We start from the raw sequence: 17,684 nt of genomic DNA on the forward strand, positions 1-17,684 counted from the left end.
ATTGAGAGATGGATGGATGGATGGACATACAGATGATAGCTACATGACAGAAAGAGAAAGGAAGGAAGAAAAAGAAAGGAAGAAGAAAGGAAGGAAGGAGGGAAGATAGAAAGAAAGAAAGAAAGAAAAAGAAGGAAGGAAGGAAGAAAGAAAGAAAGAAAGAAAGAAAGAAAGAAAGAAAGAAAGAAAGAAAGAAAGAAAGAAAAGGATTACATCTGAGAAGGGGTTACTCAGCCTGCTTTTTGGACTCCGCAGACCACGTCAAATCTGGGTTTGCACCACAGGCTCAGATGAAATAGGCTCGCCTGCGGTTCATTATGTGGTTTGACCTACAATCCCTGTGAGAAAAAGGACAACCTGGCCGCAGAAAAGGCCCCTGTTTATTTCTCCCGCTGAGGGAAGAGAGCGGGGGCGGCCTGCGGTAGCCCCGCCCCGACGGCCGTCTTCTTCACGGGCGCGGAGGAGCTGCTGTCAATGTGTTGCTAAGCTGGACACGCGCTCGCCTCGGCCAGACGCCTGTTTGGCTCGACCCCGGCTGAACGTCCAACCTGCGCCGCCGCGCCGCGTTGCTCTCGGTTCTTCTTCACTGCGGCCGAGGAGCGGCTCCATCCCCTGCGCGCAAAGGTAAGAGCGCTCCGCGCTCCGCTCCCACCAAACTTTCTCAGTTCCCGGACGAGGTAGGGAGGCTTCCTTCCCCGCGCGATCGGCCGGCAACAGTAGGAACTGTCCGTGGTATCGCAGTGTGAAAGGACAGCTTGGAAATAGCTGAGGAGGTAGCAGCTGATAACTCGCTATGAGGGGGGAAAAACAAGGGACGGGAAGTTCTCTCGAATTAGCCCAGGGAGCTGGGCTCAGGAGTGCCTCTGAGAACATGCAGAGTGCCTCAAAGCTACTTATTTCCTCTTTCTGAAATGGCAGGGAGACAGGGATCTTTCCAATTTAAATATTTGATTTCCTAGAACTGGCTTGTATTTTTTTTTTTAGGCTTATTCTTCAGTGAGATCAAATACGCTATTGGTCTACCTGAAGATGTGATGTCAAAGTTAAAAGAAGCCTTGAAATCCCCATCCTTACTTATTAGCCTGCTAAGTGGGCATATTAAGTGAATCCAATTAAATACGGTTAAGAAATTAGTACATTTTAAAGAGTATCGGGTGGATTATTGTACATTAGTGCTTCATTTTTCTATTTTGGAAAATGAATCAGGTATAAACTAACAAGCCACGGCTGCAACAAAAGTGGCTGATCCAATTCCATTTCTCTGTTGGTCGTTGTCCAACCTCTCTGTAGGGTACCAGATTGTGTGAAGGGATTGTGCTTTGCCGTTTCCATTATCATTTTAGAATCATTTTTAATAGTCTGATGTCATCCAAACATATTGGGTAACGTAGACTGTGTCCATTGAAAAAGGGGATTATAAGATTGGAAAGCACCAAGTTGAAGGCTATTTTATTTTTCAAATAGGCTGTTTTGGTTGTTAACAGTCTGCATTATCAGTATTTGTACTATTACACTTATCATTCGGATCTTTGTCAGTTCTTGATTTCTCAAGATGAAAGTGAATCACCCCTGGATTTCATTTTCTTAAAAAGGAACAGTCTAGCCCTATGTTTGAAATGATTGAGTGCTGTAATTCCTGATAATCACTTGTCCTTGTTGTGAATGGGGCCTTATTTGTTTTTCAAAATACGTCATGTATTCAGTGCAGAAACTTTAAATCCCATTCTTAAATCATATGTATTGTGCATTTAATGCTTTGGGTAAATATGCAAGGTTCAATGAAAAAACAAGGCAACGTACTATGGAAATGCTGAACAGCATTTGTAAAAATTGACCCCAAGAGTAAAAATAATGCATAGGAGGTTTGCCATATTAAAACTGAAATGACAGTAGAATTTCTGAAGCAGGGAGCGCCTCTTTGCAGAGTTCTGAAACAAAGGGTATGTGAATCAATATGACTATAGCATTCTATGTACAATTTAGTGTCTATGACTGTAGCAGAATTTTAAATTTCATAACTGAGACTGAATTCCTTATGAGAAAAGAGCAAACAAGTGAAAAATGGAAGCTTTCCAGCATCTCAAAAGAAAAGGAATATGAAGAATGTAGTATAATCTTTTTTTTTCCTAAGTAAAGACCTAGCTAACCAACCAGGAGCTTTAAAATGTATTCCTGGTAACCAACATGATTTGTTCTTATGAATAGTACTGTTCATAGAAAGTCACCCTATCTGACCGAAATCTCATATTTCAATTCAGAGCAGTGAATTTCAACATTCACCGTAATTCCGTTTAACTGGTTTAAGCCTCGGCTTGTTGACTTTTACTCATCCCTTAATTATATATATACAGTATATACATGCCTGATCTAATTCTCTGTTTTATCCCTGAGACTAGTGAATAGACAAAGAGAGATTGATAAATGTCACTTTTTGCATAGACACATTGATGACTCTTCAACAAAAAAAAACTCTGCATGACCTCTTCCAATGTAGTTTATGCAGATGAAAAGGAAAGGAGGCAAAATAAGACCCAGAAGTCAATGGCCAGGCACTACAACAGACTCTTCCTGCCTTAACATTAAGGTTCTCAATCCTTTCCTAAGTTACTCAGAAGAATAAGATGGCCAATGATATCAATATCATATATCAATATAACAATATCATATACCTCTTAGTTGCTTCACTATACAAACACATTCCAGTTACATTAGTAATAATTTAGAACTGGAATATTTCATAATACTAAATGTCTTGTATATGTTGGCATTTTATGAAAATATTGGATTGGATCTCGGCTGATGTTGAGAAAAACACCATTAACTGGACTGTTCATCTCCAAAACCAGAAAAAGGGAAAGAATGAGGTTCTCCATATGCTCTCCTTCAACCTGCTGTGTTGCCTAGAAATCTGTTCACTGTATTTGGTGATATTTCTGCAGAAAAGTGATAGTAAGGCAGAGGAAAAATGAAATAGCTTAAAAACTAGAAGTTTCTGCTTTTTATACAGAAGGAAGAAATAGCCCAATCTATCAAAAACAACACTGATGGAGATAGAACGGGTATACAAATCAAAATAGGCAAGGGATTAGTAAGAAAATCCTATCCAACCTGGATGAATACAGATCACCTGGACCAGATAGTTTACATCCCAGGATTTTGAAGGACTGGCAGATGTAATATCAGAGTCATTGAATGTAATTTTTCAAGGTCCATGTTGCAGAGGGGAAACACCAAAGGACTGGGGTGGAAAACCCCAGTATGGTTCCAATCTACAAAAAGGGGGAATAATGAATCCAGAATCCAAAATTATAGGCCAATCAGCTTAATATCAATACCTAGGAAAACCCTGAAAAAGATAATCAAGCAAGGGGTTTGTGAGCATCTATTGTAGGTGATGACTAGGAGCCAACATGTTTGTTAAAAATAAATCATGCCAGACAAACCTTATATGATATTGATATTGATAAAGTAACCAGTGAATTGATATTGATAAAGTGGACCAGTGAAATGCTGTGGACATAATATACTTAGAATTAAGCAACACATTTGATAAAGTAGACCACAACCTACTTCTTGGTAAGAGAGAACAATATGGGATAGACAGTACCAACACTAGAAGGATTCACAATTGGCTGACCAACCACACTCAGCAGGTAGTCCTCAATGGAACTACATCTACATGGAGAGAAGCATGCAGTGGGGTACTACAAGTTCGGTCTTGGGCCCAGGACTCTTCAACATCTTCATAAATGATCAAGATGATAGAATGGGAGGAGAACTCATCAAATGTGCAGATGACACCAAGGTGGGTGGAGAATTGCTAATACTTTAGAACAATGGTTCTCAACCTGTGGGTCGGGACCCCTTTGGATGTCGAATGACCTTTCAACGGGGTCACCCAACACCATCAGAAAACACATATTTTTGATGGTCTTAGGAACCAAGACACCAATTTTTATTTTATTTTATTTATTTATTCGATTTATAAGTCACTCCCTCTCCACGAAGGGACTCGGGGCGGCGTACAATTAAATATACAAGCATATGACACGGAGGAGGAATATACATAAAACATTTTTACAATTCATAAATAAAATAGCCATAAAGTTAAAAACAGTAACAATAAAATTAGAACAATTAAAATACCCTAAAATTTGAAATTTATCATTTAAAATTGCCCGGGGGATTAGAGAATATAGTTCTAATTTAAGCCAGGCCGGCTAGTCGGAACAGGTGGGTCTTGAGTTTCTTGCGGAAGGAGCGGAGGTCGGTTGTTGTCCTAATGTCAGGGGGGGAGGTCATTCCAGAGGGCTGGGCCCATCACAGAGAAGGCCCTACTCCTGGGCGCCGCCCTCTGGCACTACTTAGTGGACGGCACACAGAGGAGTCCCTCTCTGTGAGAGTGAATTGGTCGCAGGGATGTATGGGGCAGAATGCGATCCCGCAGGTAACTAGGTCCTGTGCCATGGAGCGCTTTAAAGATGGTAATCAATACCTTGAAACGCACCCGGTAGACTACAGGGAGCCAGTGCAGCTCGCGCAGGAGAGGTGTTACATGGGAGTACCTCGTACTCCCCATAATTGCCCCCGCGGCCGCGTTCTGGACCAGCTGCAGTCCCCGGGTGCATCTCAAGGGGAGCCCCATGTAGAAAGCATTGCAGTATGGTTTTATGGTTGGGGGTCACCCCAACATGTGGAACTGTATTAAAGGGTTGCTGTATTGGGAAGGTTGAGAACCACTGCTTTAGAAGATAGGCTCAATATACAAAGGGATCTTGACAGACTTGAACACTGGGCTCTATCCAACAAAATGCAATTCTGTGGAGAGAAAAGTAAGGTCTTTCACCTAGGCAGGAAAAACCAAATGCATAGATATACAATAGGTAGCACCTGGCTCAACAGTAGTAACTGTGAGAGAGATCTAGGTGTCTTAGTGGATCATCACTTAAGTATGAGCCAAAAGTTGCTGCAGCTGTGCAGTCCTAGCATGCACCAATATAAAGAGATAATGTCAAGATAAAGAGAAGTGATAGTATCGCTTTACACTGTACTGCTGAGACCACACTTCGAATACTGCATCCATTTCTGGTCACCTTGATGCAAAAATGGTATTGAGACCCTGGAAAATGTGCCAAGAAGAGCAACAGATAAAGGATCTGGAGGCTAAATTGTATGATGAACAGTTGAAGGACCTGGTTATGTCCAGCCTATCAAAGAGAAAGATCATGGGGGAACATGAAAACTGTACTTGAGGGGCCGGCACAAAGAAAAGGTGATTGCCTTGTTCTCTGGGAACAGGGAAGTAATAGGTGGAAACTTATTAAATTTCAATTTCAATTTCAATTTATTAGCGCTTATAGACCGCCCCCTCTCCCGAAAGGGACTCGGGGCAGTGTACAGTCCATGTCAAAGAACAAAATTAAAACAATTAAAATTACTAAATGGACAATATATATATACAAATATAAAATAGATGGATAAGAGGAGGATAAAAGATGTGCAGGACTGTATTGCTAATAAATAATTAAAATAAACAGACATTAAAATCACAATACCCAATAAAATTAAGTCTACAGAATAATCCCCTTAAAAACCAGTAAAAATATAAATGCCAGGAGATAGGCGTTGAAATTATGCCAGGCCAGCCAGTCGGAACAGGTGAGTCTTTAGTTTCTGCCGGAAGGAGCGGAAGTCGGTGGTGGTTCTAATGTCGGGGGGGAGGTCATTCCAGAGGGTTGGGCCCATCACAGAGAAGGCCCTACTCCTTGGCGTCGCCCGCTGGCATTGCCTAGCAGACGGCACCAGGAGAAGCCCCTCCCTGTGACAGCGAATTGGCCGCTGGGATGTATGTGGGAGGACACGATCCCGCAGGTAACTGGGCCTTATGCCATGGAGCGCTTTAAAGATGGTGGTCAAAACCTTGAAACGCACCCGAAAGACCACAGGCAGCCAGTGCAGCTCGCGCAGGAGCGGTGTTACATTAAACAGAGAGTAAGTCCCTGCTTATTTTCTTGTAAGTAACAAGAACTGTGGATATTCAGGAGGGAGAATATTTCAACTGATTATATATCATCAGTTTGCTGTTAACTCTTAGGGATTACATAGATCATATCATTTGTCTTCAAGAACTGTTAGTCTAGAGTACAGGAACTCATAATAAAGTGTTAAATTGGATTTTAACTTTTGAATATAATATGTTTATATAAAAAGGAGTTAAATTGGATTGCCAATAATGATAGTAGGTAATCCAGTTTGTCAGGCAATTATAAAAAGGCTATAATTGATGTCCCTAAACTTGGTTATAAAGAAGCATGGGGGTCAACACAAAGTAAGCTATTTCTATATAAATAAATGTGATGCAGTCATTTTTGCTGTGTAAGCAGTTCATGCAAGATGAGAATATTTTAAAGTATCTGTTCAATGAGCAAAAATGTTTATGGCTTCCACACATATATTAAGGAGGTTTTACCCCTGTTAGTATCCACCCCTGTGTTAACGATGGAACGTGGTATCTTTGTTGATAAGAATCAAGGGTAACTAAAATGCCGTGCTAACCTAGATTAGTAGATTCTTTTTTCCTAAGAAACAGTGAGGCTTAAAGATATTGAAATAACCAAAGTATGTATTTTTTCTAAGAAATTAATCTATATAAGTATTTCCGGTTTCCAGCACTTCCTTATCTTGTTCCTCAGACAAAAAAGGGCTCCCTGATTAATTTACAGTCCTAATTGCAAGATAGTCTTGTAGTCTGAAGCCATGAAGCAAAAGGAAAAAAAAGAGATGCTAAGGGATGGGGGGAAATGAGCTTAAAGGTAAAGGTTCCCCTTGCACATACGTGCTAGTCGTTCCCGACTCTAGGGGGCGGTGCTTGTCTCTGTTTCAAAGCCAAAGAGCCAGGACTGTCCGAAGATGACTTCATGATCATGTGGCCGGCATGACTAAATGCCAAAGGCACACAGAACGTTGTTACCTTCTCACCAAAGGTGGTTCCTATTTTTCTACTTGCATTTTTACATGCTTTCGAACTGCTAGGTTGGCAGAAGCTAGGACAAGTAACAGGGGCTCACTCCGTTATGTGGTGCTAGGGATTTGAACCATTGAACTGCCAACCTTCTGATCGACAAGCTCAGTGTCTTAGCCACTGAGCTATCGCGTTATAGATAAATAATAAATAAACGAGTCTAGATATTTGTAATAAGAAAAGAGTGATTGCAACCTTTCATTAGGAGAAGAAGAATCTGGTACCACTAGTTTTTCAGCAGAGATAATAGAATAATCCTGGTTCCTATCTAATCTCCTTCTGCCACAGCCGGATGAAATATTTCCTATCTCATCAACAATATCTTCTACAGAAATCCCAACAACTGCTAAAATCTCCTAAAACACAGAATCCTAAAATAATGTATTACTATCCAAGGGTAGGAAATTAAAATTATAGATTGACATTTTCTTAACTGTATGTTGTTCTAGGTGTCAACCTGTCAGTTTTTCTTCAGACTGCTTTTTATTTACAGTCCATTCCATCTAGTCGTGAGCTCTGTAAGAGACAACGCACAAGGATCATTACACCCATCCACTCGCATACCTTCGAAGTGACTGTGTTCATCTTCCCCTTGTAGGTGCAATATTGCTTCAATAAATGCATTTAGCCAAAGCCAAAATAGGATTTATGGGCTTCATTTGATTCCCAGCTCTGGTTTGGCTGTGATCTCTTCACAATTGCTTCCCCCCACTCCCCTTTTGGGGCTTCTATTTAGGCAGATGTGAAGAGCAAAAGTGCTTTATTTGCTTAGAAAAAGAGAAATGTGTTGTCACATTGGAAATGGTACCCTCGGTGTCCTTTGTTTATGCTAGCTGCCCCAAATGTATTGTGCTTTTTATGACTCATAGTTGTAGCACAAATGGTCTGATCTGTAGTTTATTTCTCTGATAACATTTTAAAAGCTGGAATGTATATCTAATGAAATGGCTCTTACAAGCCGGAAATTAGAAGGTTTTTCTGCTTGCTGAATTTGAACAGGAAAAGCAAAGGGCAGATCTACACTTTCTGCTTGCTGCACAGTCAGTGCTGGCCATTCATTTTGTGTGTGTGTGCAGGAACAGATGATGTCATCTTCCACCCACTTCTAGCCTAGCCCAAATGCAACCATCGCCTGTGTTTTAAAATGCTGGTTCAGAACTGCTGCTTTCCATCCTAAACCTTCTTCGGCCCTTCCAAAGGCACTTCTTTCTGATCTAGTGCCCACCCTAGGTCCAGTTGGCTAGAAGGCCGGGCACATTCCCACCATTTTTAAAATTATGTTGTGGTTGACCCAATAATGGTCCATTAAGTAATTTTTCCTCACCCTCCATTTTCCCTCCCCTCCCTTGAAGCTCATCACTCCAATCACTCCAAAAGTGAGACACTTTTGGTTGCTACCTAACTAAGCATGCCCTTCTTGCTTTCCTACCTCTTTATACTCTGTTTCCCAAAAAATAAGATCCGACTGGAAAATAAGCCCTTGCTTCTGGATGCTTGAAATTTAAACCCTACTCCCCAAATAAGCTCCAGTTAAGATCGTCAACCAGATGGACGCATTTAATACCGTATTTTCCCAAAAATAAGACCTAACTGGAAAATAAGACCTAATGCATCTTTTGCAGCAAAAATTAATATAAAACCCAGTGTTATTTTCAGAAAAAAATGAGTAGTACTGCAAAGGGGGCATGGTTGCTCACTGGTTAAAGACACTGAGCTTGTCAGCTGGAAAGCTGGCAGGCTGGGTTCGCGACCCAGGCGCTGCACAACCAAGTGAGCTCCTTATACTTGACCCAGCTCCTGCCACCCTAGCAGTTCAAAACCATGCAAATGCAAGTAGATAAACAGGTATAACTTCAGTGGGAAGGTAACAGCATTCCCTGCATCTCGACGTATAGTCTTGCTGGACACATGACCATGGAAGTGTCTTTGGTCAAGGCTGACTCCCTCAGCTAAGAAACAGAGATGAGCACCACCCCCTAGTTGGAGATGACTGGACAGAGGAGACCTTTACCTTTATAGTACTGTAAAGCTTCACTTCCCACCCACCTGCATTCCTTTTTTTAAAAAAACATGAAGCTGCAACATAGAATCATTGGAACTAAACTACAAGTTTCAGCGAATTGTGCAATACTGGCCCTATAAAACTGCATCTACCTGTAAATCCAGGTAGTGGATTGTCTCGCATCAAACTGTGAGCTGAGGGGACACCAGTCTAGTATCTGATTTTTTTTTAATATGAACAATGCTGTGCTTCAGTGGTTAGATGGCCTGGACATTGGTATTTGAACACAAATGTTTTTAACATTTATATTTTATTGCGTTATATTAACCTAGGTGAAATGTTAATATATATTGTTAGCCTATGAATGATATTGCCATACTCTAAATAAATAAATCCAGATAGCCCAGACTCTGTTAGTCTCTTGTAAAGAGCAGGCTGATCTCCCGCCCAGACCTTTGGGCTAAGTCAACTCTATTGGTTGATTTGTTTGGTTCCAGTCCTAGAAGTTCTTAGATCTTACACATGCTGTAGGTTTATGTTTATTTGTTGCTTCTGGTTATTATTTATGTTTTTTTATATGAGGTGTTTTTGTTTTAAGTTTTAATCCTTTAATATACTTAGAGACACAGTATTGTGAGATGAGCATCTATATACATTGTTAAAATGAGACACAATAAAACAATAAATATTCTTAACTCCATGCAGACTATATTATGCATGGCTCCAAGCACAATAGTTTCTATGTATTTGATTAGCCATTATTTGAGGTAATTGTTTCCAGCCAGGAAACAATACTACATATATTATAAAGCAGATCCTCTAGTTATATCCTTGTCATAAATAATTTGCAAGAATGTGTAAGCATTGGACGATTTTTTTCTCCCTGTATTTTTTTGCAAAATGTTTGCAAAAATGATCTTTAGAAGAACTCAATGAACAACACTATTTTATTATACTGACATTTACTTATGTAGACTATTTATATCACATGTTTCCATGAAAAATTCAGGGAGGATAAATTTCTAAGAGATTCTCTGTCACTTTCATGTCCTTTTTATTTTTATGATTACATTGCTAAGAAATACATTCACATTATACACCTTGCAGAATCCTCTTGCAGTGAAATTGACATTTATTTTTATTTATTTAATCCATTGGTAAGGCTGCACATCTCAACAAGTGTCATAGTAAAGGAGAAGCCACTGTTATCCGATCTAGTGAATTTCTCAGTGGGGAAATATAGGAAGGAACAATTAAGGACACAAATGCCAGGATTAAATTGAGTAGATGATGGAAAGCGCCACTTTACATGGGGACTGTTTCTTTCACTCATTAGAAAAATTCTCAAATGGGTCTCGCATAAGTTAGTTTTATGGGATTTCCACTCTCAAATTTTGAAGGTGACAATTCTTTTAAAAAATTAAATGAGAAAATATCTGTTTTGTCAAGTGTCAGGCAGTGGCAGAGACAATCAACACACAACTAGGTAAGGAGATTTCAAGCTTTATAATAACTTTAGCAGGCTGCTATAAACAGAAACATAAAAACGTAACCTACCAAGGAAGATGCTCTCACCAGCTGTTGGGAGCCCTAGTAAAGAGACCACAAAGGCCAGGATCTGTGGTGTGATAAACTCTCAAGCCTGTTCCAAAGTTCAAATTACCTTATTAAGGTCTGGCACCAAACGTCATAACTCATAAGCCTACTTCCACGGTAATAAAACTGCAGGATCTGACCTGGACTGGATAGTGCATAACTCTCAAACAAGGGCCAGTGGTAATCTAAACAATCTACAGCTGTGTGAAGTTCCCCTTCCCCCCTCCCTTATTTATCAAGCAAGAAGGAAAAACAAGCAGGTTGGCTCAGAATTAACTCTAAACTTCTAGAATGTTCTTATTATGAAGGAGAAATCAAAATATCATTGAAATACAATGGTCTTCCACATCGCCACCAAACCGTCTTATATCTTTCTGCCTTAGAGAAAAGAGTATCCAAATATTTAAAAAGCTAATAGGATAACAGGGTCACTATGGCAGTGATATCTATGTCACACTTAGGATTGACACACAAGTAGGCATCTATTCACTTTCAGGGTTGTTCAGTAAACACTACAGCAATTAACACAATCTGGAAGCCAGGTGGCCGCATTTAATCTTGGCAACAACTCGGTTGGGTTTTTTTTTCTTCTTCCTTGTAAAATGTTTGACAATTACTTAATTTTAATAATAAACTTAGTTCAGTTCATATACACACCTAACGAAGGCAAGATTAATCATCTTTGAAATATGTTAGCAATTCATAACTCATCCTAGTGACAGGGGGGAATGTAGCATACACGGAGGAGTATGCTTCATTTCTAAGGCATTCACAGCTTATCTGGATAACTTTTTTATAAATATGTGGCATCAGCATTTGCATACAAGGAGGGTTAGATTCAAACACTGGCATTTTTAGAATTAGACTTGCTGAAATCAATGGGGCCTCTGTCTAAATTAAGGTTCTGCTGATGTAAAGGAATCTCCTCTAAGAATCTGTCACTTTACAAGACAGATCAGATTGGAAAGCAACTCAACAGACTAATACGCTATTCCAGAATTCCCCAACTTTCCACCTTTGCGGACTGTTGGGAAAGGGGGAGAACAGGGACTGATTCCACATGAGTGGTCAGCAAGTGCGCATGCGCAGCTCCATTTGAATGACTAGCATGCACATGCACCTGCCACTCACACAAATGGGACTGCCCGCTGCCCGAACAAGTGGGGATGCACTTGCATGCTTACCCATTTGCCCACAGTTTCCGTAGCCCGATTGCAAACAGCTCACGGCCCAATAGTGGGCTGCGGCCCAGAGATTGGGAACCCATGCTCTATTCTATTGAGATAGACAACACTAATACAATTTTGTAACTCTGATTGTGCTTTTGTTTCCCTCCCTCTTATACTATAGTGAGTTAGGATGACCCATTCTGAATCTTAATGACTATCTGTTTTCACAGAACTTAAGGTATGCATCTGTATTTTTGTTTATATAACAGTTTCCGAATATCTCTTTCCAGGCCATCTCCCTAACTATCTGTAGCAGTGGTTCTCAATCTTCCTAATGCCGCGACCCTTTAATACAGTTCCACATGTTGTGGTGACCCCCAACCATAAAATTGGTGTCTCAGTTCCTAAGATCATCGAAAATATGTGTTTTCCGATGGTCTTTGGCGACCCCTGTGAAAGGGGTCCCAACCCACAGGTTGAGAACCACTGGTGTATAGTATCCCAGAAAAAAAAAGACAAATCATGTTCATATTGCAATCTGCATTACATATGTACTTGATCCAAAAGTCTCATCTGAAATAAATAACTGTTCCTTTATTTAGTCTATGATGCTTTTGTTTTCTTTAGATGGCTTCGGTAACAGATGCCAGATATGGACCCAAGGATGTTTCAGACCAGAACTTTGATTATATGTTCAAGCTCCTGATCATTGGCAACAGTAGTGTGGGCAAGACTTCCTTTCTCTTCAGATATGCTGATGACACTTTCACACCTGCCTTTGTCAGTACAGTGGGAATTGACTTCAAAGTGAAGACTGTTTACAGGAATGACAAGAGGGTAAAACTGCAGATTTGGGTGAGTACCCATCATTCTCGAATCATTTAGTCTGGGCACAGATTTAGAGAGATCAGTATAATTTCCAGATTATTCCTTGATTGTGGAAAATAAGGTTTATTTGCTTGTCTGTATTTTATTTCGACAGAAGGCTGAAGCTATGTTTCTTGTTTGTTATTGCAGAGGATGGGCAACCTTTAAATCTCAAGAAATTGCACTTAACATTTTTTGAGCATCTGGGTTCTACAGTGAGCAATAGATGCGCTTGGGGTTTTCTTGGTTAGTTTTCCTTTCAGATGCATTTTGGTATTTCTTTCTGGATATTTCCTCATTCTTTACCTGGAAGCAGTGTGCTTTATTTACTTTCTTGTACATTGCATTTAGAGAATGATGTCATTGTCACTGCGTTTTTTAGTTTGCCAGCTGTGCTTAAACTGTAAGACATACGGTAGACTGATCTGACTCTTATCACTAAGCTCACTACGCATGTCCACATTCTTTTCCTCATTATTGCTTCTTTGTTCGCCTGCCAAGAAGGTAGGCAGGAACTCTGCCAAAATGTAATCATTAGCTAGTAAGTTTTTGTTTTTATTTTCTTTACAATAAAATGTGTTTCTTAGAATATATCTCAGGTTTATTTTTCTTAATTATAAAGTATGCTTCAAGGAAAAACCACGGTTCATCCCTCATTAAATACAATTACCCCAGGAGGGGAACAGGGCTGAATTTCCACCCTGATAGTCATTACATTGTAAAATAGTAAAGGCACTATTCCAAAGGTGCGTTTTTCAAAAGGCAACTGGACTTTGTTTTTTCTTGAAGACATTTTGCTTCTCATTCTTGGATGAGAAGCGAAACCTTTTTAAGGAAAACGAAGTCCAATTGCCTTTGGATAAAAGCACCTTTGGAATAATCATGGCCTGGATGACTGAGAATATCGACAACTAGTTACCTTTCCCTGTGATTCTTCTTGTCTACCTATTGACTGTAGCATTGTGGCTGATCCCACACAATGAAAGGTTGGAGATCTCCAAGTTCCTCTCCTTGAAACCTTCTGGGTCTCTTTACCATAGGTCTGTCTTCTGCCAGGTTGTGATGTTTTGGAAGTTCTCCATCTGTTTTTCAGGGAGATGCCATTATCTGCCATTACCTTAACTTTGCATGTGAAAGACACGGGGGTCACTCAACCTGTCTTACTGGAAAATAAAGGGGGGGAAAATGATAGAAAATATGTTCCATATGTTTTGACCTAGGCTTCCTAAAACAATAAAAATCACATGCTTAGTCCCAAAAACCTTCTTTTTATTTCAACGGCTGTGAATTATGTTCATTCACAGCCCTTAATGAGTCACACATAGTTTGTAAAGAATCTGACAGAAGTCTGCCACAGTCTTTTGGAATAAGGTTGATAAGCACCCACTTTTATCTCCCTTGAAATGTTGCCAAAGACCTAATTGCCAATTAGCTTTGTAAGACCAAACAGCACAGAGTCAAAACGGAGCTTCAGAGTTTAAACCGACCAGAACGAATAAAGTTGCTTCCTGCAAAGAATCACATGCCTTTACTTCTCCTTTAGGTCTTATGTGAAGGGCCAATCATCTCCAAGCCTTACTCCTGAGTTACCCCTTTTGTCTTAATTGTTCTTGCCTTCTGGCAACTCTGTGCATGCGCGTACTGGGAACAGGTTCGCCCTGTTCCTCTGCCTTGCTGATGTCAAACTCTGGAGGCTCCAGAGGCAGCACATAACTCCCACATAGCCCTGCCCCCCCCTCTGCCTCCGATGCAGATCCCTCATCCGAGCCTTCCTATGTTCCCTCTAAGCTGCGCGGGTGCGCGGACGCGCAGGTGGCAACAAAACACAGCGCAGCAGTTTCCAACTGCCACGCAGGGCTCTTTAGCATGATGGACTTTAAGCTGCAGGCGGCTAGGAGGCTTCTATCAGCTGGGCCGGGATATTATAGTTCCTGGACACACCCAGAAGAAGGCAGGCCTTTGGCCAACAGAAATGTGGCTGCCTAGGGTTATGATTGGGCTCCCTCCGCCGGCGCATGGCTGATTGACAGGGAGGCCATTCCCTCCAGGATCAAAGTTATTGAGGGGGGGGAGCAGCAGCAACAGCAAACTCCGCGGGACGTGCGGAGCATGCTTCCGTCGCAGTTTGTCGGCTAAGTCCCCATGGCTGGGCTCCCCGCTGTTGGCTCCACTGCCGAGATGCGGGTGTGTGGGAGGCGCTCGCCACGCAAGCAAATGGAAGCCCACGCCAGGTGGGCACATGTCTGAATCCAGCCTCTGCGTTCGGAGCATTGGGGCTCGAGGTTTTTTTCGCAGGAAGGGGGAGTCGAGCTGGTGCTCCGCAGATTTTTTTTTATTTTATTGCTCGAAAAGAAAAAGAAAACAAAGGCTTCTTGCTCCGCCTAGACCAGAAACTCAAAATCCGGAAAATTAACCTTGTTTAGGAAAGTTTTGCGCTGATGGAAAAATAGTGTTTTCCAGTGAAAGTTTTTCCTACTTTTCCTTGTTTGCTTTTTTGGCCTCTATTCCTTCTCCTCTTTTCTTTCTTCCTTTTTTCTTTCTTTTTTCTTTCCTTCCTTCCTTCTTCCTTCCTTTCTTCTTTCTCTTTCTCTCTCTTTCTTTTTTCTGCCTCTTTTTCTTATCCTCCCTCCCTCCCCTCCCCTTTCTTTTTCTCTTTCTCTTTCCTTTTTTGTCTCTCTGTCTCTCTCTGTGTGTGTGTGTGTGTGTTTGTGTGTGTGTGTGTGTGTCTCCCTTCCTTCCTTCCTCCCCCTCCCTCCTCTCCCCTCTTTGTTTGTTTCTTTATGTGCCCCAATTGCTAATCTACATCAATTGGTAATTTATTCATAACTTGCTAATATCACTGCAGATTATTGGATAGTAAGGGGGAAAGCATAAAGCATATAAAGTAATTCATAGTATGGAAAATGTGGATAGAGGGAAGTTTTGATCCTTTTCCCATAGAAAGTCATCCATTGAACTTGAATACAAGTAGTCCTCAACTTACAACAGTTCACTTAATGACTAAAGTTACATCAGAACTGAAAAAAGTGACTTACGGCTGTTCTTCACACTTATGATCATTGCAGCATCCCCATGGCCACATGATCAAAATTTGGATCTTTGGCAACTGCCTCATATTTTTGATGGTTGCAGTGTCCTGGGGTCACCTTTTGCAACCTTCTGCCAAGCAAAGTCAGTAGGAAAGTCATATTGATTTAACAACCAGGTTACTGATTTAACCGCAGTGATTCACTTAACTGTATGTAGCAAGAAAGGTTGTAAAATGGGGCAAAACTCACTTAACAAATGTCTCACTTAGCAATAGAAACTTTGGGCTCAATTAGGGTCGTAGATTGAGGACTACCTGTATAGGGAGATTTCTTTACTTAATGTATATTTACATGGTAGAATTGAGTTTCAAATAACACTGATTTCGTTGTCGGGTGACATCTATGAAAAAAATTCAGATGCTCAGGCATGAAAATGTGCTGCTCAAACACTATACTTTTCCGCTCACACTGAAAAAAAATTAGAGGGAACATTGGAGCCTTCCCCAGATTCAGCCTATGTTCCTCCCAACCTCCTCATTGCCCGACTCTGCTGCCAGCTCTGCAGGCCGCCAGAGGACCACAACACCATAGTGCCTTTCCTACAAAACAATCGGTGTAGACAAAATAACACAGGGCTCTAGAATCACAGACTTCTTAGAAGAAAGTTAAACAAGAAAATGGACAAAAAAATGTGAAATCCTGAGCAGACCCCAAGGTGATGGTGATTCGATCCTGTTTACAAATAACCCTGAGGTGCCAATATGCAATATGCATGAGGTGCCAATATAGAGTAGAGGGCATGCAAATATTACTAAATGAATGAATAAAATATAATACATACAGTATACAAGATCTAGATTGATAGAAACAATGGTCATCAAAGGCACAAACTTAGAGGAAAAGTAATTAAACTTAATGCCACTCTTAGTTAACATTATCCAGTTCTTCTAAAAAAAGTAGAAGACTCTTAGAACAGATATTATATGTGTGCATTTATTATATGGTTTAATTCTTTCCCTACAAGTTCCAATTTTAATCTGAGAAAGAGGGAGAATCTTAGCTCCTTCTCACTCCCCACTTCAGCACAAAGCTTTTTTCTCTTTTTCTCCAAAAGGTTTGCAGAAGGCCTTGGATAACCTATTTTTGCATGTGTGACTCAGGACATACAATGTTCTGTGTAAAGATGTCTGTGGAGATTCTCAGTCATCCAGGTCATAGTTGTCTCAAAGGTACTTTTTCAAAGGGCAACTGGACTGTTTTTCCTTGAGGAGGAGGAAGAAAGCTGCCAGTACCTATCGATCAGTGGTGGGTTTCAAAAATTTTTAGAACCTCTTCTGTAGGTGTGGCCTGCTTTGTAGGAGTAGCTTGCCAGCCATGTGTCTGGGTGGGAGTGGCTTGCCAGTCATGTGACTGGGTGGGCATGGCCAACTTGTAAAATGTGGTGAAACTCACTTAACAATGCTTTTACTTAGCAACCAAAATGTTGGCTCAGAAACTCTGGCATTTGAAGCACGCAAGTCTTAAAGCTGTCAAGTTACAAGACCCTTGCACCCCTAACCCTTTAGAAAAAAAACCCAGGGGTGTTCAAACTTGACAGCTTTAAGACTTGTGGACTTCAACTCCCAGAATTCCTCCTCCAGTCATGTTGGCTCAGGACCTCTGGCATTGAAGTGTGCAAGTCTTATAGCTGTCAAGTTACAAGACCCTTGCACCCCTAACCCTTTAGAAAAAAAACCCCACAGGGGTGTTCAGACTTGACAGCTTTAAGACTTTAAGGTTTATATAGGACTCTTAGAGGCAGGCGGGCCGATTGGTGAGCCAACCAATCAGTGAGCGGCAGGCGGGGCAAGCGTGGTGCGGACGGGCGCAGGGAGGCAGCTGAAACCGGTTTTAAACAGCATGGTAGATCTGTGGAACTTCTTCTATAGAAGAGGTTAGAACTGGCAGGAACTCACCCCTGCTATCAATCCCTCACATGAAGCTTATTGGATGAGAACAAA

The 17,684-nt window shown here is 41.0% G+C and overlaps 1 protein-coding gene across 1 annotated transcript in view; it reads left to right on the top strand.

Moving 5' to 3' along the window:
- The first annotated feature begins 473 nt into the window (after positions 1-473).
- RAB3B (RAB3B, member RAS oncogene family) overlaps positions 474-17,684 on the top strand; it is an 88,568-nt gene continuing 71,357 nt past the window's right edge. Inside the window, exons 1-2 of the mRNA XM_081946322.1 lie at positions 474-624; positions 12,416-12,643. Coding sequence (XP_081802448.1) covers positions 12,416-12,643 — 228 coding nt within the window. The 5' untranslated portion in view covers positions 474-624. The remainder of the gene's footprint in view (positions 625-12,415; positions 12,644-17,684) is intronic.

Source organism: Natrix helvetica (assembly GCF_964273705.1).
Source record: "Natrix helvetica genome assembly, chromosome: 3".
In the NCBI taxonomy this organism is placed as follows: Eukaryota; Metazoa; Chordata; class Lepidosauria; order Squamata; family Natricidae; genus Natrix; species Natrix helvetica.